General features: G+C 32.5%; 2 protein-coding genes and 1 long non-coding RNA gene across 7 annotated transcripts in view; 2 read left to right on the top strand and 1 right to left on the bottom strand.

Annotated features, from left to right (window-relative positions):
* Positions 1–74: 74 nt before the first annotated feature.
* On the top strand, positions 75–15,182 carry LOC111428188 (uncharacterized). The gene is made up of 5 exons (XM_071199160.1): positions 75–206; positions 273–332; positions 8,667–8,758; positions 8,991–9,057; positions 15,015–15,182. The coding sequence occupies exons 1-5, from the start codon at positions 171–173 to the stop codon at positions 15,114–15,116; spliced, it is 357 nt and encodes a 118-aa protein (XP_071055261.1). The 5' UTR covers positions 75–170; the 3' UTR covers positions 15,117–15,182.
* Positions 339–2,189, top strand: LOC139431440 (uncharacterized). The gene is made up of 2 exons (XR_011641556.1): positions 339–909; positions 968–2,189. It is a non-coding gene; the product is annotated as an uncharacterized lncRNA (long non-coding RNA).
* The window catches only part of LOC111428185 (RNA-binding protein musashi), a 32,593-nt gene continuing 15,398 nt past the window's right edge, over positions 4,172–21,366 (bottom strand). For 2 of the 5 annotated variants that reach the window (XM_023063606.2, XM_071199156.1), the window contains exons 2-4: positions 19,179–19,289; positions 8,353–8,596; positions 4,172–8,181 (exon numbers count right to left, since the gene is read on the bottom strand). In XM_023063606.2, coding sequence (XP_022919374.1) covers positions 7,339–8,181; positions 8,353–8,596; positions 19,179–19,216 — 1,125 coding nt within the window. In that variant the 5' untranslated portion in view covers positions 19,217–19,289 and the 3' untranslated portion in view covers positions 4,172–7,338. Of the gene's footprint in view, positions 8,182–8,352; positions 8,597–13,501; positions 13,598–15,480; positions 15,641–19,178; positions 19,290–20,254; positions 20,497–21,366 lie in introns of those variants that run through there. The other 3 variants (XM_071199158.1, XM_071199157.1, XM_023063605.2) reach the window with 3 other exon arrangements.

Here is a 21,366-nt window from a genome sequence, read left to right as displayed (position 1 = left end):
AACCCAAATAACACACAAAACTTATTTTATGTTACGATCAAAGTAACCGTATTAAAAAAAAAAAACAAAAAAAGACTTTGTCAAGAATAAAATGTCAATGTAACTTACTTTAAAAATATAAACTTTTTACAAAATTTTAGTGAAAATCGAAAAATACAATAAATAAAAAAATGGGTATCAAAATGAGTAAAAAACTTGCCGATCCTGTAAGTAAACTTATATCTTGTTAAATTTAAAAAAATTCATCTTAATTTTGTTTGTATTTTTATTAGAATAATCCGTTTTGGAGGGGAAAAGACACTGTCGATTTTTACATAAGACAACATCCCGAGGTAAGAAATGATACGTATAAATAAAATCATTTTGAAATCAAACTTTAATATCAAACATAACCTCAATTTGGAACTAAAAATCAGTTAAAAAAAATGTTATCCAAACCAAATTTATTTAAAATCCAAAACAAAAACTGATTTTTAATGTTATCGTAGTCGAATTTTAGTAATTTTTTTAATTTATTTTCAATAAAAATGTTTAATTATTAAATTTGGGAAAGACACCAAAAGATGGCGCTACATCAAGTTTCAAAAAATGACATTTTAAATAAAATTTATACAAACCTTACGATTTAACTAATTAAAACTTCACATTTTCTTGGTAACATTTCGTATTTATTAAAAATGTGGGTTAATATAAAACTTATTTTTGAGATCAAAATAGGTCGATTGCTTTGTTTAATTAATTAACTCTATTATAAGTCATTCGTAGTTAATTTGATTGATTATATCATGTACTTAACTATGTACTTTATTAAATACTTAATTTGAATCTCCGGGAGATTCGGATAACAATAAAATGTAGACTGGTGAAGTGAAAAAAATGTTGTCAAGAAAGCGGATTACAATGAGAAAGGTAAGATTTTTACTGATTTAATCGATACCAACTTATCTGTTCTAATTATTTTATTAAGAGCGAAATAAATCTGGCTTCATCACGAATTGCCTCAAAAGGAACTCGATTGTGCAAAGCAAGATTGGCGGAAAATAATGCTAAATTATTGGCAAAAGATACTTGTTTATCAACTTGGAGATCTCCCTGTATCCTACACACATCATAGTTCAATAAGGGATAAGGATTATTTTTTGAGATTGTGTCACGTACAATAATTAAGAAGAATGGATTTTCCAGCAACCAGGGAATATAGACCGATAGAAATATTGAAATAAAATGTACATATTTAATTTGCATAATAACTTTGAAGTGTGCACCAAATCTTCATTGTCTCATTACTTGATAGATGGATTAAGTTTTATAACAAAATATAACTGTTTGGCGATAAATGTTTATAATATAGTGAAAGCTCTCCTTGCGGACAGCTCTAATAAGCGGACAAAAATCTTAGAATCAACCCTAAACTTATATTTTCATATATAAATTTCTTTCCCTTAAGCGGGCGCGTGAGTAATCAGACGAAGACGTCGAAGTGACAACAGAGAGCTTGTATTTTATTAAATCTAACAATTAGAAATTGTTTCAACAAATGGAGCAAGGAAGTTCAACTGACAGTGACTACGATGGTGAACATAATTTGCCACTTGCGAGTCTAGCTGATTTACATATATGTAGTAAAGAACTGGGAATAGATAATGTAAAAACATCAGAAGATTTAACTCTTGATCAAAACGTCGATACAGATGACACAAACTTTTCGGAAAATGTTGAAATTGAGGGAAAACGGGAAGAGGATCCAATCACATTTTATAAAGACACATTGAATATGATTTCTAAACTAAAATCATTAATTATTCGAACATACGACTTTTCTCGTAAGCTCTGTATGAGATGTCTCAGGACATCTCTGATAAGTGGACAAAAGTAATGGAAGCGTCACTGTCCCGCTTATTAGAGAGCTTTCACTGTAGAGATTTTAACTAGAATCCGAATATGGACTTATTTTGATCTTAAAAATATGAGATTATACCATTATCCATAAACACACAAAAATAATGAAATTAATATAAAAAGGGATTATTTACTAGAAATAAAATAAAAAGAAAGGACAAATTTGTACACATTTCAAAACGAAATTTATTTGTACTTTAGGCCTGTAAGTTGACACTGTATTAATATATTTTTTTTGGATTAGAAAAAAATCGTTTTTAAATCCAAAAAAATTAAATCTTTGGAATATTTTTTTGCGTTTAATGTTTTAAAATGTAGTAGTAGGAGTCTATTAAACAGAAGAGTCTTAAACCTATGGTTATTTTATTATTTTTTTGCTTTAAATTCTTAATCATTTTCGTTATATTACAAAAAACGATATGTCAGGGGGTTTTTTCGTCTGTAACAGTCGTTTCATTTTCCTCTTGCGTTACTTTATTTCCTTGTCTTGATTAATTGATTTTAATAATCATTTTTGATTATTGTATGAACGCTTGAAAATTTTAAATTTAATTAGCGTTGTCATCGTCTTGATTTTTTTTCTTTTTTAAAACAACAAAGGCCAAGGAAGACAACAAGGCACGTCTTTGTCTAACGATGAACGAAGAGTACATGTTCCCAATTTTATCTTATTAATTTTCTTGAGAAATGATTTTTTTTTTGATTTATTTTGTTTTTAAAAAAATCTACGCAAAGAACAACTTCTAAAAATAAATCTAAGTAAAAATAAATCAAAGAAAGATAGAAACCTCTTTATAGTTATAGTAATAAGAATAATAAAACCTACGCCTCGTTTCTAAGTAAATGCCCCTAAGAAAAAATGCAACGTTTAAAAATACGATTAATTAATAAAATGAAAAGAATTAGGAAAATCAAAAACACATCGATGAAGCAGAGGTACTTGTTTTTGTTTTAATCAAAAATCCTACTTCATGGGAAATAACAAATTTATTAAATTAAAAAATAATATAGTGAGTCATAAAAATTTTAAAGAAAACTACTTGAAATTTGATTATCTTAAAAATGATTATAATTGATGTCTGAAGACGCACGGCTAAACCCGAATATTTCTAGTTCTTATGTCTAGTGTTAGTTTACTAGCACTAGACCAAGAACTAGAATTATTCGGGTTCAGCCGCATGTCTCTAAAGACGGCCGAAAACTCAGGTTATCATAAGGACGTCACCTTTTTCCAAGCAAAACTCCAATGCCTGTACTATTAAGCAATGTTGCATTTTATGGAAGTCCATAGTAGTTTCGTAATTGTGGTTACTGTCTATTCATATATTGCGAGTTATATGAAATTCCCTAATTTTATTAGGATTAACCATGATACGCAAGCATCATGGTGTTATTGAAGAGAAGGGAATAATTCTAAAGTAATGTTAGATTAATATTAATTAATGATTTACATTTCAAATATTTTTTTTAAACAAATTTTTATGACTCCATATTAATAAGAAAAGGGGGGTCGGGGGAAGAGAATAATTGCTTCTACTGCATACACAAACAGGCCAAGTATTCTACGACACTCTACAAAGTTTTGTTATTTACTCTAGTTAATTTTGTAGTATATCTACAAAGGATCTTTTTTAAAACTTTATTTCGTTCTTAATCAGCGTTTTAAAAGTTTTTTTTGTTTCCGCAGTTCCATTTATCATTTTGGTCTCACTCGATGTTTGTTTCTTTTTAATATCGACATTATTATTTTTTTAAGATTTTTTCTCGGTATTTCTTTTTAAGTATTGTCCGATCCGCAGTGCGGTAAGGCACGGGAAAAAACAGCTATACACAGACACAAACCGTGCAGTGAGTGACCAGACTGTTATCACAGTAAGCAGTGATTATTTTTTTTTTATAATTAAAAAAAAGGACTAGAATTATTTGATAAAAAAGAAATTATGGGTAAAAGAAAGAAATTAAAATTAAATTAAAAGGATGTTTGGGGAAAATTAAAAATGTATTTGTAACATTTTTTTAAAACTATTAATTAATACTTTTTGTTACTGTTACAACAGCTAAATAGTAGTAATAGTAGTAAATAGTGGTGAGTATTAAGTAAATAGGTAATAATAATAAATAGCGGTAGCAACGATTTTTTTAAATAAAAAATCGCGTTTTTATCTGCTTTTTTAAGTATGATGTTATGTTTTTTTTGTCAAGCAAGTTAAATATGTATAATATCGAGGTAATTTATTTTTTTTTTGTATTTTGAACAAGCACAGCAATACTCTACGTTCATAAGACTACTTTATTCAATACAACTCTACTACAGTGCAATGTAGACTACGCTACACACAAACATACTTACTACAAAAAACTAACACTAATTTTTTTTAATTATTTTTTTAAGTTTCTCGTTACTTTTCTATAATACGTCAAAATAATAATAGTATAATACTTATTTTCTTCTCATTTTCGTTCATTTTAATGGTTATCTTGTAGATATTATGTTCCAAAAATCTTTTCTAATCCTTTTTTTTTTGATCCAGTGTTTATATTCGTTTCGATAAAAGATATATTATGTATAATATTTATTGACCGAGAGTAAAATCCTTAAATACTTAAATCCTTAAAGTTATACACCCCTTAAAACCGATGATGCAATTTTTTAAAAAAAATTTACTCAAAATTGTACCAACGATTTTAAAAGGCCCAGCGTTATCGATTATTAACGTTTACGTCTTATATTTACAACAATCAAAACGCTTCGAGAGTCTTATCGAAGTTGTTTAATTTTAATTTTTATTTTAATTTGGGATTGGTTTGAGAAAACCGTTCGTTTTGAATATAGGGGGCGTGATGGGAACTAACGGATTAAAACTTGAGGAAAACTTGATTATTACAATTTTCATTCTTTTTTAAGTTCTACCAACTAGGAATAGTCTAATACAAAAATAGAGGGCTTAATTCTTGTCTCACAACACTTATTGCTGTTTAATAACGGATTAGAGAAAGCGCCCCAATAAGCAAACACCATTTAATAATGTTTTAATTATTATGGTTTTTTAATTTCTTTTTGTTGTTGCTTATCGAACGCACTGACACCGTCGGTTGGGCTCCGTTCCCCCAAAACTTTTTATTTTAATAGGTTTTTAACGTTTTTTGGCACTTTGAAACGGGAGCCCGACCTAATTTTTTTTTGTATATGCACCTGCCGCTACCTAACAATTATCACAAGGTTTGAGCAGTCATACACCATTTTTTTTCGAACGGCGTTCTACAATAAATTACTTAAAATTAAAAAAAAAACAGTCACGGAACGTATTTGAAAAAAATAATTAATAAATCAATTAATAATAAAAAAGAAAATAACTGCCTTGTACATTTTATTAAATTATTAATTATTAAAAATCATTTTTTTCCTTTAAACTAATATTATCGAGTTTATGAGTTTATTTATGTTTTAAATTACGGAAGTTTCTATTTAAGTGTTTAAACCCCAATTTCTCCAATTACAAAAAACCTCAATGATTTTTATTCTATTAAAAACTTACGATAAATATCACAGTTACTTTGTGTATTAATACACCACTAAAGAAAAAACATACGAGTATTTATTTATTAATTTTTTTTTTAATTTTCCAACCGATTTTTTATATCATAAACTTGAATTAATACATTTCAGTAGGTTTAAAAAGGAACGGAAATCAATCGAGATCTTTTTACTTAGATAAAAAAGGGGTTTTAACAGCTTATTTTTTTTTTATTCGGCAGTCAGCCGTCGTAAGCGACACATTGGTCCGTAAATCACATATCTAATTAGTTTCTTGTAAATTTAAATTAAAATTTAAAGAATGGTACGATTAAAACCGTTTTGTTCGATTAAAAAAAACATTAAGGAATGTAGGAGAGAAAGAAAAGTCATCTTTGAAGGGATGCTTTTTCTTTTTTAGGGAAAAAACGATTTCTTTTTTTTTTTGATTGACTAGATGAGGAGTTGTAAAGAAAATTAGGAGTTACAAAAAAATCTTATTAGGGTTTGTTCTAATGATCCAAAAAAAATTTCAATATCCTAGAATAATAACAATACAGTGAAGACGAGCATGCCTTTAAGTCCTATCTTTACAATTTTAAAAATCTCGGTTATAACGAACTAATTATGTTGCATGTTTTGTATCGCCTATAACGAGCGGATGAGGTAAATAAAGACGATAAATCCGATAATGACCCAGATGAGTATTTTAGTTTGAATAGTATGTATTACATACTTCTATTTTTGTTAAATAAAGTAATAAAAATATGTTTTGTCGTTTAAGAACCATGGGTGACTACTTTTTATTTTACGAAGTATAGATTACATATTTGACGTCTTCACTGTACCAATTTCATTCACTTGAAGTTAGGTAATAAAATATCAACCTTATTTTTTTTTAACCCTTCAAACTTTCGTTTTATTTCAACATTTTCCTGAATAAATTGTTAATTACTTATTAATAATAAACAAACCCTGTTAAGTAATACAAAATAAGATTTTTTTTGGAAGATTAACTGGGATTTTCCCTTCTTATCTATTATTCTTTTGGCAAGCGTCGACAAAATAGTTTTAAGGAAGTTTTTTTTTTTTAAATCGATTTAAATGAACGCAGTTCTACGCAAAGTGAGATCTTGAGATTGGGGTTTAGTTATTATTCTTTTTCTCTTTAAATATTAGTTTAAGTACACGCTAATACGATTTATGTAGTTTTAATTTTTTTTAAAGTTAATTTCGATTAGTTTTCGTCTATTAATTAATACTGATCGTGTTTTTCATACCGTTTTCTATCGAAAAATTGTCCTCCTTATTGCGTGTTATTGCTACTAAATGCTAAAAATTATTATTTTATGAAATCGGTTAAGTTAAAAGCAATTTGATGCTTCGTTTCGCGTCTGTATACATTATTATTATTGTTTAGCTTAATTTTTAATATAAATAAGTTTTTTACTTAATGCTTAAAATAGTCTAAGGCGAAATAACAAACGTTTCTGGTAAAACTGATCCAGTTATTTCCTTTCCATCAATCTTTTTTTCCAAGCAACAGTTCTTCTTTTAGTAAATAACAACATTAATGAGATTCTATGTACAATAAGCCTTATTTAAGTTGAAACAGGCACAACACCATTTTCTTTTTGCCATTGACTCCATGTTTTTTTATTTTTTGCAGAAATATGTATATGTAATATGTACTTGGAAGTCCATATGAGAATAGTTTTTTGTTAATACATATATAATTATTGTTTGTCGTTATTATAATTATTATTATCGTTATAATAACCGTTATTATTATTACAACTAACGTCTTTATCTTCAAATTAAAACGGGAAGAGTATTTTTCTCAACAAAAAAAAGTAATAATAATAATAAAATTAAGAAATAGAAAAAAAGCGATTAATTATGAGCAAATCGCTACCTTACATTATTCAAACATACATTCCCATTCCGTACATTGATCCCCAATCTACTCCTTGGAAGCTTGACATATCAACATTAGTTAAATTGTAACCTTGATACGGACTGGCTGTAACCTGAGGTGCCAAAGCTGGGGCTGCAGCTGCTGTTGCTGGTCCTTGAGCTGGATTTCCGCCCGCAGCTGCACCGACTCCGGCACTTACTGTTGGGATTGGGTATGGGGCGTAACGATAACCGGCTAATGGTGGATATAACAATTTTCCATATCCTGTTACCGCTGCTGTTTGAGCTTGAGCCGCTGCTGCAGCCGCTGCCGCCGCTTGAACGTGAGCTTGAGCTTGAACGACAGCCAATGGATTTGCAGCAGCAGCAGCCGCAATCGCCCCCGCTGTTGGAGCGGCCATTCTCATCCCCAAACCACTCAACATTAACCGTTTACCCAATAATTGAGCATTCGCTTGAACCGCCTCTTTCGGTTGAGCTTTCTTACACTCAACTCGCTTATTTTTTAACGTATGATAATGGATGTCGCAGACGCGATCGACCACCTCTTCACTTTCAAAGGTTACGAAACCGAAACCGCGGTGACGTTTCGTTTGTTGATCCATCAACATCACCGTCTCTTCAACTTTACCAAATTGATTAAAATAAGCTTTAACCTCTTCGGCCGATGTATCTTGGCTGACTCCGCCGACGAAGATTTTTTTGGTTTTACTCGGTTGTTTTGGGCGATTTTTAGGCGTCGCATGTTTTGGATCGATTTTTTTCCCATCTAGGGTATGAATCGGAACTTTTAATACGTTATCAACACTCGATGGATCTGAGAAGGTTATAAATCCAAATCCTCGACTTCTCTAAAAATATAAAAAAGGGAACGTTTAGATTTTGGCAAGTCCACTCAATTTAATGAGTAGGTAATAAAGTTTTTTTTAAGACAATAATAAAAGTCTATTTATAAAAAAAAACTTTATTGGTTTTTTAACAAAAAAGATATAAAATAAAACTGAAATAGTTTTTATTTTTACCTGCGTGATTGGATCTTTCATGATGAGCACATCAGTAACATTTCCAAACATCCCGAAATATTCCCTGAGTTTTTCGCTCGATGTTTGCCAGCTAAGACCGCCGACGAATAATTTTCCTGGAGCGGGATCTGAGCTGTTATTAGGAGTGCTTCTACCGGACGATCCCGAATGACTACCATTTAATTTAATAGAGCTGTGAAGATCTTGCTCGAGAATACCATTTCGGCCATCGTTCATGGCAGTACTATAATAAAATAATATAAACATAAAAAAATATAAAACACAATTAAATAAAAACATTTTTTTTATTCTAGGTTACTCCGATATTTGTCATCGCCGGATTCGTTTACGCCAATGTTCCATGGTTCGTCACTTACCAATGGTTGACAAGACCGGACTATTGTCTGTGAGTATTAAATTTATAAAGAAATCGAATAAAATCGAATTGGATTTATTCGTTTACGGAACGAAACAATTTTAAAGAGTGAAATTAAAAGCGAAATCGAGATTTTGCCGCCGTGAAAAGGAAACGTAACTAATTTATTTTAACAATGATTTTTAGAGCGTATCTTCTACTCACTCTTTAAAGTTGGACATTTTTTTTTTAAATTAGGTTTAATTTTAATTTTTGTTTATAGAGTTAGCGATCCAAACGGGAAAAGAGTTGATGAGAAAATCGACCTGGAAAATCCAAAAGTAAGCAAGGTAAGAATTATCATTTTTTTATTTTTTGATATCCTAAAACATATACAGAGTAACCATAGTTACGAAACTACTATGCACTTGCACTGTCCCACATAAAATGTAATATAGCTTAATAGTACTGGCATTAGGTAGTTTTGCAAAAGAAAAGGTTTGCTTGGAAAAAGGTGACATGATAACCCTGAAATTTCGGCCGTCTTATGAGACGCACTAGACCTAAAACAAGAGATATTCAGGTTTATCCGCACGTCTCTCAAGACGGCTAAACCCGAATGATTCTAGTTTTAGGTCTTATGTTAGTTCTAGTGATAGTGCTAGTGTAAAACTAGACCAAGAACTAGAAACTTTCGGGTTTAGCTGTACATTTTCAGGCGTCTTCAGACGCACCGATGATAAACCCGAATGTTTCTAGTTCTAGGTCTAGTGTCAGAAATGTCAAATTTTATTGATAATTTGCATTTTATGTGGGATAAAGTAACTAGGTTTCTATAGAAATATTTTTGTATATTACATCGTAAGTAAAATTCACTATACTTGGATTTTTTTTTATACCTGTCAAAATTTACAAAGTTGGTAACAAGAGAAACAGGGAATTTTGTTACGTCATGTTTTGAAATGAATTTGTCACGTTGACATTTAATGTGTCATTATTTAAAAAGAAATTTCGTTTTTTGGTGTTATATTTATACATAAATAATTCAAGTAAATAAAATTACGATTAAAACACATTTAAAAAACGTTGAATGTTGAAAATATGTTACGGTCTTTTATCCTCTTCTTTATCTGAAAAGAAGCAAACTGTCACAGCAAGTTATGGTTGGTTTATGAAAAAAATGTGCTCACAACTTTGATACACTATCTAGTTTAAAATTTAAAGAGGTGTGAATTGTAAACACAGAATTTTTTAGACAAAATTTGAACGTAATTGTTAAGAATAATATTTGTAAATGAATTGGCTGTCGAAATCCAAGAAGATTTAGGAAAGTCTTGAAATGCTGAAACTGTTCGGCGAAGAAGCCCTTTATAAATAAAAAAAATCAGGTAAGTCGGCTTAAATTTACAAGGAACATATTTCGAAGAAGCTAAAGTTTTGGATACCAAATATTAAATTAAAAAAACAATCAATAGCAGGTTATAAGTTGGATATCTGAATTCAAGTGTATCAAATAAGTTATTCTTAACAATTTTGTTCAAATTTTTACTTCTCTTCAGATTTTGAACCATGGTCTGTATCAAATAAACGTGAGCTTATAGAAGTTAAATGTATGATTGGTTACAAAGAGTACTCAGTTTTTTCTTGTCGAAGACAATTGCTATATATTTTCTGCGCAAAAGAGTCTGTTACATATTAAAGAGTAGATTCCAACAATACTCAATGAGGAATTGTTACAACAAACACACACACCTTCTTCTTGTTATAAACGAAGTAGTAAAAAGGTCATCCTATTTTTTATTTTATTTATTTTTTTCGTTCTTTTTTTGTGTTAGAAGTTCCCGGGGGTGAATCGCGCGCGCGCCCCTTTCCCCGTTATTCGATCAATAAGGGTGGCAAAGCGCCGAATCAGGCACGTGTGTATACATTAGTGATGCGGGGCGCGGTTCTCGGTGACGTGGCGGCGGCGGCGCAGGCTCGTTTTCGATGGTGGCGGCAACACGAAGGGCGCCCGTCGCCCCCGCGGCTCAGTCTTCGTAGGGTTCGCGTACGCGCAACTCTCCCCTAAAAATAATCTCTGGTCGTCCTCTCCTTGTATATTCAAACAACTTTAACTCATAAACAAGAGAATTATTAAAAGAAGAAATTGTTATAAAATGGAATAACAAACCGAATAGGTCTAGGATATTGTCCTGTCACAGCAGTAGGTATTTTATCCTTTACTGCTGCTTCGGGACATGACCCTAGCCCTGTTTTCAAAAACACCCCAAAAGAAGACTAAAGAAAGTGCAACAAAAAGTGGTTATTACAAATTTGTGATTTTTATAAATATAAATTTTTTGAAAAAGTGGTGATTTAAAATCGAACAGATTTTTCTTAATCCCTACATTTCATTTCCTACATTACATCCCGGTGCAAAATCGACGAAGAATACAAAGAAAATTTAACAAAAAGAATTTAAATAAAGAAACGGCAAAAAAGAAGTCTGCTATTTTGCTACTTTTTAGTCCCTTTTTGCTTTTGAAAAATGTCTAAAAGATGAGAACAATGGAAGAGAAGCGAACGGAAACATGGGGACTTTGTAGGGTGGAGCTAAATATTGATCCTCCGCCTTGGAACAACCACCCGCTCTCCCAAAGAGGGTTTTTGGGCTTCGGGAGAGGTAACGGCGCGCGCCCTCTAACGTTCGATCCATTCAAAATGGCGACCTCGATTGTTGCACCCTCTACCGACGACGGCGATAAAGAGATGTATCGATTTTCGAAGACCCCCCTTTGAATCTAATTAAATTAAATACTATATTAAATTAGTTATTCTAAATAAATAATTTTAAGTATAACTTAAAACTTATTTATATATCAGCTTTCTCGTTAAAACTGATTTATTCGTTTCGATCATGCCCCCCCCATCACATAAAACGAAACTTCATCTACACTAATACAAAAAATAAAATATTGTAGTAATGTGCTCTCAGTACAATTGAAACCTCATTCTTGATATTGCTTTTTCCCCCTTCCCGGTAATAAGCAAAACAATGGGACGTTTCCCAGCTATGAACCAAAACCCGCGAGCGAAAGAAAGGTATAGAAAAAAAGAAAGGTCTCAATTGTACTCGAGTAATGAGACAAAAGGACCACTATCTTTTTCTTCTTTTTAATTTTTTTATGTTGGTAAAGGGAGAAAAAAGGCCTTTTATACATTATTATTAAGGTAAAAAAATAAAGTATGATGTGTAAAACGTCTTTTGCACGTCATATCTTCTTCTACAATAAAGTTACACATAAATACGGTTTAATACAAATGAAAATAAGAGTTAATTAAAAAAAAAAATAATGATGATGATGATGATTGTGTTTGTATTGAGACGAAAACACTAAAGATTAGCTAATTAATAGTTAATTAATTGAATACATCGGGTGTCTTAAAGATGTTCGAAAGTGCATTATTTAAAAATTATATTAAAATATTAAGTTGACGTATTCCTGAAGATATCCTTTGACACAAAAACTAAACCGTCAAAACGAAAAACATAGGATTTTCAAACTGATTAAATAGCGTTATCGGTAAACAGATATGTTTTGCCGATTCAGCATCGTAATATATCCAAGAACACATGTTTGAGGTTTACTCATCATTATCCGAAAACTTTTGATTATCATACAACGTTTTTTTTTTAACTTCTTTCAAACTTAAGCCTAAAAACGTTTTCTGTAACAAGATGATACCAATTCAAAGCTTATGTCGAGCAACTGCAAGTTCTCCTGGAAATCTAATTATGGATGATGTAATTAACAACTAAAACTACTCTGAATAAGTGGATGAGAAGCTTTAGAGAAACCTTCAAAAATGTTTTTGCCAAAATTGCAACTTAAATTTTTCAACAAACTCATTTTCAAAACAAAATTTGAACTTTTATGGTTTTAGCTACTTGAATAATCTTCTAAACTGGTTTTATTTTTATATAACCATATCTCAAGGACAGTAGAATCTAACAGGACTGCTACATCCATTGTATTTTTGTAGTCCACTAGGGATTGGTTGCCCGCACTCTACGTCACACTATTTGCCACGCCTGGTAACTGTCTGCGTTTTTAGAGGTTATATGATAGACATTAATACGTCTAAAAACATAAAACTTCAAAAATAATATGAATACGTCTAGGATATAACCTCTAAAAATACACAGCAAACGCATAGACCATAACAACAGCTGGGCGTGGAAAATGGTGTGACGTAGTTTGCGGGCAGGTTGTCACAACAATGGATGTAGCAGTCCTGATAGATTCTACTGTCCTTGACCATATCTATAGTGTGTTTCTGTAAGTCGTGGCATAATTTTAATCACAAATACTAGAGTAAAAATAATGTAAACCCATAAATGGCTAAAATTTTTGGCTTTCAAAGTTAAGAAACGTCAAAAATAAGGGAACATTTTTTATGTTGGCGGCACTCGATGGTTGATATGTGTCAATTCATATTTTAGAGGTTATGTCAAATATTTGACTTTTAGGTTACGTCTCAGTTGTCATAATATGTCAAGGCTACTAAAATATTATGTCAAAAATATTAACTGAAACATTTTGCAAAGAAAATAATAGTATTTGGAATGAAACGCCTTGTCGAACATCAATGAGACACCTGTATAATTCTTGATGTAATAATAAAAATATTGGTTTAGTACAGGCAAAAAACGTCAATTTCTAGTACGCTACATTTCTTTCTACCAATTATAAATAGTAATCTGCTGGTTTATTTAATTGGTTTTTGTTTATTTTTTTACTTTTGTTTCTTTACCTTGGCCACTCTTGTTAACTTTTCGATCAACGATCGGTGTAGTTCGTCCTTTGATTCAATCCGATCGCGCGTGCCTCACCTTCACTTCCTGTGTAACTAAAATATACGATCAGTAAAAAGAGGTTCGATCGAGCCCCGGATATTCTCTCGGAGACTCGATTCGCTTAAAAACATTTTTTTTGGTTTGGTTGGTTAATTAACGACCATGTGTTAAAATAGAGTAATTAAAAACAAAATATGATAATAATAATGCTATGGTAGTAGCGAACATGACAAAGGTATACAGAGAACAAAATCATCTACTTCACAATCCGCACTAAATACTGTGTGTGTAAATATATAAATATATAGATATATACTGTTTAAATTAAAGAAATTAATAGAGGAGGCCAGCGTACGACAACAAACGTAAAAATAATAAAAACGGAGTAGTTAATCGTTAATGTTAATATAAACGTGAATTAAAAAAAATAATTAGACTCGATTTGTTCTAATGTAAAGTACAAGAAATACGTTTAAAGTTTTTTTTAAATACAGGGTGTACCATTTTGTTGTAACCGATGCTTCTTTTGATTAATTTGACAACCAGCTTTAAAAGCGTCATGTTTGATAACGTCATTTCAGTACTACACATCTCAAGAACGTGCAGAAATAGTGAAATTTAAATATCGCAGTCGTTCAACACCCAGTCAAGAGAATTCGAAGTTTGGTGGCGAAATTCAATGCCAGTGGCAACATCAAAGCCCAACGTTAAGACCCCCGTACACGTATAGTGATGATACTATAGCTGCTGTAGGTCACCTACGATGACGGTTTGGCAACTGAACTTGAAGAAAATGATCGATTTAAATCAATTCCAGCAAATTGATGCAACATGCCATACTGCTCGATGATTAACAATGGATTTGCTGCGTATCATGTTTCCAAATCGATTTATATCGAAAAATGGCAATTACGACTAGCCGACGCGTTCGCCTAATTTGACGCCTCCTGACTTTTTCCTGTGGGGATACCTTAAGAGCAAGGTTTATGTCAACAAGCCAGACACTCCACTGTTGAGCAAATTAAGACCAACATACGCCCAAAACACTTGGGAAAAGGGCTCAATTTTGTGGTGACAGCTGGGGGAGGTCACCTACCAGACATCATTTTTAGAAAATGATTAAACAAATTGTACAATTCCAAATTTCAATAAAATAATAATAATTGTTTTCAAATAATTCAAAAAAAACATCGCTTACAACAAAATGGTACACCTTGTACAAAGAACCCAAAAAATAAGAATGGGTTCGGAAAGAAAACAAACTAAATAAACAAATTAACGGTTAATCTAGACTCTAGACAACCCAAAAGACACACGACACTTATCAAAAATCTACTAAATCTAAAGAACTTATTCTTATTAAGTTTTATATACAATTAAGATTTCTTTTAACGATTCACAAAAATATATACATACATAAACGGTTTATTTAAATCTGTCTCGATATAATTTTATTTTTTTTTATATCAGTTTTTAAAGTTTCACGAAATTTACAACCCACAACCAGAATTGGCGAGGATTTATAGGGAGATGGATGAAGAGGAAAAGAATCAAGGATTAGAGAGGGAATAAAATCAAAATATGTATAAGAATCAAAAAAATGTATAAATAAAGATACATTGACGCCCAAAAATAAAAGTTGTGGAGTTTTGAAGAAATCTTCTTTAAGAAAGGTTTTCTCCTTAAATTTAAGAGTTAAATGGGAAGCTTTTCTAAATATAGAGTGAGTTCCTTCTGGAAACGATCCCCAACAAAGCCCCCTCGGGTTCAGGTAAAAATCGGGTTGGGTACAGTCTGCACATAACGCGACCCCACAATTTCTGCATTGTTTTTCTTATATTAACGTAACTCAATTTAAATTTAAATCATGCAGCAATTTCAAATTAAATAATCTAAATCGTAATCTTTATAATAAAGTTAAATTTCTTATTCTTACCCAATAACATTTGGCGGTGGGACTGTGCAAGAAAAAAATTGGGCACTCGGTTCAAAGAGCATAGTGGCCATAGCATAAACACTCTCAAACGACACTTTTTCGAATAACTAGTAACGGTTTGGTAATGCGAAATTCACCCTTCGAGGATTCGGCTTCAACTGGCGGGGCAGCAGCTGTGCCTCGACTCCAACAAACGACTGCCCCTCAGCTGGCACCCAAGAACACGTCGGAAAGAAGACAGGGACGTATTGAAAACGATTTTTATTATTATGTCAGGTAGAAAAATGAAATACTTAAAAGTATCTAAAATTAAATTAAGATCACCTCTTTTCTCTTAACAGTCTTAAGAGTGTGGGCGTGATCTTTGCTGGACAAAAATACACCAAGTGTGTGTGTGGCAATGACCTTCACCGAGGGCGTTAAGTTGGCCGAGTCGGAGAGCGTCGACGTCGTCTCGTCGCTATGTTTACTGTCGTCGCGGCGTCACAACGCCGCCATCACCATCTTTTTGATCCCTTATTATTTAATTTTTATAAACTTGAAGGTTATTCTTTGTCGTAGTAGTCGCCTTTGTGTGGTGCCAGACCGAAACGTTAGCCAAACTATATCTCTACCTGGGAGAACAGGGAGACAGGCAAAAGCGAGAAAAAAAAAGACTCCGACCGTTGAAAAGCGAAAATAAGGTTGGGGCAAAGAGAGAGAGATGGAGAAGAGGTAGAAAGAACGAAACGTTGCGACATGTGGCTGTGTAATACAGGATCGTATCCGGACCAAAAAAAAAATTGAAATGATATTATATGGATTTAAATCGATTTAAAAGACAATAATAATTTTAATGATCCAGATTTGATGAGGGGATTTTATAAATATGTAATGTCGCGTGTTCAAGCATATTTAGCGTGCCCCCGCAACCGAGGAATGCATCGGTACGGACAAGTTCGTACCAGACCGTGCTGCTGCCGTCGTCGTCGACTCGGCAGCAAGCATTGATTTACGGTCGTAATTGCACGGATCCGACATTATCCTGATTACCAAAAAGGAAAAACCGTACACTGTGTGGGTCGGTGTCGAGGGCCAACAGTTTCCGCGAATAAACATTCCTATGCACTTAAAGCGTCCACGATCTCCAGGAATATGCGAGAGATTATGAATGGTGAGAGTGGTTTTAGGAGAGGTATTCGGGCGCACGCGTCGTTTCATCTTAGAAATCAATAATTTACACCAAAAATTACTTTTTTTAAAACAACAAAAATTTGGACATAAATTTTAATAAAGCCCAAATTGATCAATAAATTGTTTCCCTCTAAATATACTGGGTGTATGTTTACAAAATTGCCGATTGGGTGACATCTGTTGAACGATAGGGTAGTAGAAGTTTTAGGAGGAAATCGTGAGAGGAATAAGCAACGCCACCTGTGAACATCGATGTAATAAACTTCATCAAAAAATCATCTCGTTTTTTTAATCCTAACAAGATTAAATGATAAACCATTTAAACGAATCGTCAAAAAAACTGATAACGCATAGCAAATATTGGGAAGTGAATAACAATTATTTTTGTATGTCTAAAATCAAGATGAAAATTTTTGTACTCTTTGCCATTATAATTAATTTTTATATAAGAGACAGGTACTTGGATTTGCTTTATGATTATTAATTAAATACAACGGTAATACTTGATGAAACTATGGGCAAAAAGTCATCTTTGAAGCACCACGAATTAGTTACATTATTACTTGAAGAGAATTAGAAACCACTGCTACATCATAAGCAAAATATTGTGGCAGAGGAAAATATCAGAAGGAGAACCAAAAAAAATCATATCAGATAAAGAACAAAAACAACAAAATGTCATGTTCAAATGTATTGAAAATGAAATGATACCAGAAGTTAAATCGTAAATCCCCCGTAAATCCAAGGCAACGAATAAGTCACAATTTCTCCAACAAGATAAAGAGAGCCACTCTAGTTCGTCAACTGTATGTTTGTCAGCAAACAAATCATTGAGTAATTGAGTAATAAGTTTTAGAAAGAAGAACTCCAATTTCATTTTTATTTAATAGTACGAATCATAGTTCTACATCCAAAATTATTTTCCCATTCCAAACTTCTCCGATCTCTTCCGTACTGTTATCCAACTCAAACCAAAAAGATAATTGCCCAGGATCTTTTTTTTCTGATAAAAACGAATAAGGCATCAGACTGTTCCTATTTGTGGTAACCATGCTTCAAACTATGGTAGCAGATGTTACCTTGGTTAATCTAACGCAGGATACCCTGAAGCCGAAGAATGCGTTATGCCACTATTATTTGATTGTTTTCAAGAAAACTTATCCATTACGAAGACTTCAAGAGCCAACAACACCATGTTATGTACAAATTGGTGATTATTAACGACACATACCGAAAACATCATCAAATCTTTCTGTTACATTTCATGAAGTATATACCACAGCTTTTTTGTTGTTGAAAAAAGTTGTTGAAAGTGAATGAAGACGAGAAAGTCATGATGAGGATATGAAGAAGTTCTATATAGATATGAAGATGAGGATCAGCTGCCACTTATTCAAATCCTAGACTAACACCTTGGTTATGCAAAAAGAATCTTTGTAACTTAATACAGACGTCATTTTATATCATTACAACATCATGATTTGAAGTTACAATGAAATAAATAACTTTTGTTGACTACTTTAATTACATAATTTAATTCGTTGCTCAAATGACTCAATCATTTTTGTGTAAATTTTGTTTAAACCCTTTTTTTACATTTTTAGTAACCTTGCATAAAAGTTGTCTTTTGTGGTTATAATATTCTCTAGTTCCGCGTAATCATCTGGTTGGAAGAGTGCGCGATTTTGTTGTATTCTATCTCAGGAAGCGTCTCCGCCACAAACTGGCGAACAATGAGCCATTGTTTTGAGTAGAACTGGAACGAGAGCGCGTCCCCAACTGTTAACCGGTGTACACCCAACATTGTTAATAAGGATTCTTCTAATCCTGTTATTCCCCCGATGGCGATTTCACGGGCTTCGCGGAACCATTCGATACTTCACTTACTATTTTTTTGCACCAATTACATGATGCTTTATTTTGAAAGGTTTCGGGAAGAAATATGAGATTAAGTGGTAGTTTATCGAGACAGCAGTATCAAAAAAAAATTACTTATACCGTTGTGTATTTGTAAATTAATACGCGCCACGCAAACTTACACAAAGATTAAAAAACACTCACATACATACACAGAATAGAAAACATAGACGTCCCACACGCGCGCTGCTAATAAGTTCCAGAGGTCGAAGTAGAAGGAGATATATATATCTATGTAGTATTCTATTACCAAACGACTAAGACTAAATAAATAGGGCGGTGTGCTACCCACATACGATAATACTCCTAAAGATTGAATTGAAAATGTTATTTTATATCATTTTTATAAATTATGCATGCGGACGCTAAAATATTGTTAGTATAGCTCGGCTCAAAAAACGGGTATACGTGTGTCTATTTACGCTCTCAAGTGGTAATAAAGACATTAAAATAAAACGCCTCAAACGTCTAGAATCTAGTCTAAGTACGTGGTTATTAATAGTATTAAATAGTAGCAGACGCCAGAGATGTGTTAATGAAATAAAGAGAAGACGATCATTTTTTTTTCGCCATCCCCTTCGATATCAAACAAAAAAATGTTGTCTTACCACTTTAATTCCATGTTTGGGTACACGGTAACGGCCATTGATGCTGTGTGTGTTTTATGGATTGCGTTGTTGATGGTGATGATGATGATATTGTTGTGTGATGATGATGACCTGAAAAAACCCGAAAAATTAAATTCAAATTCACAAAAATTAAACAATAATTTCAGTTTTTTAACTCGAGATAGGAAATAAACACAAAAGGAGAAAGTTTTGAAGAATGGTCACGCACTAATTCCCAGATACAGAAAGAGAGTGACGATTTAACTTTCTTAGATTATTTTATTACCACCTATGTACATTTATTGTTGATTAAAATTTTGCGTAGATTAAACCAATTTTCTTTCAACACCCTCTTCTCAACGTTACAAATCAAAGTGGCAATCGTCCCCAACAATAGGATTCTTACTCTTTTTCTACGAATTGGTGGGGATTGATTTCGAGAATGAAATTAGTAGCAGAAAAGGTATCCCTCCTTGGGAGGGTGAAAAACTCATTGAAGAAATTGAAAGAGGGTTAAAACGAGGATGAATCATTTTTGGAAAAAAATCACCTTTTTTAGATCTAGATCTTTTTATGATCAACAAAAATAAATTTTAAGCAAATTCAGAGCCATTCCGACACAAGATTTAAAGTTAATAACAAGGAGAACACTTTTTATGTGGCGAAGATTCATAACCTTACAAAAACGATTGATTTTATGTATTTTAACCAGGTAACTTTGGGACCTTGAAGAGCTGATGGCAAAAAGTTGATGTGTTCCCATTTTCTGATAGAGTGTCTAATACTCGTTCTCTGGAGTATTGCAGTAGGAAGAAGTCTACGACAGGGAGATGCACTGTCATGCATACTTTTCAACATCACCTTTGAGAAGGATGTAAGAGAAGCAGATATAAACATCAAGAGCTCAATCATGAGCAAGAGTCTACAAATATTGGCTATTGCAGACGACGTAGATATAATCGCAAGATCTGGACGAGGTGGAGAAAGATATCAGAACCCTAAGCATAACTAATTATCGTAACAGAACACGTAATAGGTTGGAATGGAAGAGGATCTTGGAATAAGCAAAGACTCACAAAGGGTTGTCATGCCAATGATGTTATTTCTATCTATTTTTTTTGCTTCTCCTTCTGATGCTTTCTTCTGCCACAATATTTTGCTTAAGATCATAATATTTTCTTCTTCATTTGCCCATGAAATATCCGCTGATAATTGTTATCATCTAAAAAAATGGCTAAATCCAAAAACTTCTTTATTTGGCTTCTATTTACATTATCTTTTGTAAGTCATTTCACTTCTCCATATTTGATACTCATGACACCTTTTCTTTCTACAAGTAACATCAAAATTTTGATCAAGTTCAAAAATTATTATCTCAAGAACGAATTAAAATTTTCAAGTACGACTTTCTTTATAATGAAGTACATACCTTTCTGTATAAATGAGGGATGTTTCAAAAAGATATTAAATTTTTAAACATCAATTTTTCCCTTAGAAGATATAGTAAAAATGATGAGTCCAGTAACCCTAAAGAGAAGAAGAGGTGAAGGAGGAGGAGGTGGTGACCACGAAGCCGTTCTCATGCAGAAAAGAACAATACAGAACTGGTTCCGCGGTCTGCGCCAGGAAGTTGTTGGCCTTGTGGTTTGCGACGGCTCCGGCCATAAACGCCCAAGAGACGATGCACTGCTTCGGTTTTTGCTTTCTTTGGCCCCGACGGGGACGACGACGACGGACACTTAACTAAAGCCGGTTAAAAACAGAACTGGAGGGAAAAGGACAAGACCGATTTTTAAAGGAATTCGTTACCACAATGAAAACGCAAAGGATTTTTAAACGGCCTCCAAGATACCCTTAATTCGTTTTTATTTGATGATTTCTTAATGGACCCAAGTTAAATTTAGAGACTCTATTTAAAAACAACTCAAAGTCGGCCGAATTGAAAAATATTAATCATTAACGTCGAAGATTAATTTTAGGCGAGCTAATTTTTTTTACTGGGTCAAATCGAATTTCATAACTCCACTTTCAACGTTTCGATACTTGGAACGATAAAAAAAACGTTAAATAAACTATTTAGTGTGAAACCTTTCTACGTTTTCATTTTTACCCATTCAAGAAAAAAAAGTAAAATCAACAAATAAACTTCGGTTGTGAATCGACCGAATTCAGTTTATTCAATTCGAAT

Source organism: Onthophagus taurus, chromosome 10 (genome assembly GCF_036711975.1).
Source record: "Onthophagus taurus isolate NC chromosome 10, IU_Otau_3.0, whole genome shotgun sequence".
Classification (NCBI taxonomy): domain Eukaryota; kingdom Metazoa; phylum Arthropoda; class Insecta; order Coleoptera; family Scarabaeidae; genus Onthophagus; species Onthophagus taurus.
This window is presented reverse-complemented; position numbering and strand designations above follow the sequence as displayed.

Bases quoted from the DNA above. Each gene is read 5' to 3' on its own strand.
- LOC111428188 (XM_071199160.1), top strand. From the start codon at position 171: ATGGGTATCAAAATGAGTAAAAAACTTGCCGATCCT. The intron at 8,759-8,990 runs GTGAGTATTAAA...TTTTGTTTATAG, and splicing joins ACAAGACCGGACTATTGTCT to AGTTAGCGATCCAAACGGGA. The intron at 9,058-15,014 runs GTAAGAATTATC...TTTTTATATCAG, and splicing joins AAAATCCAAAAGTAAGCAAG to TTTTTAAAGTTTCACGAAAT.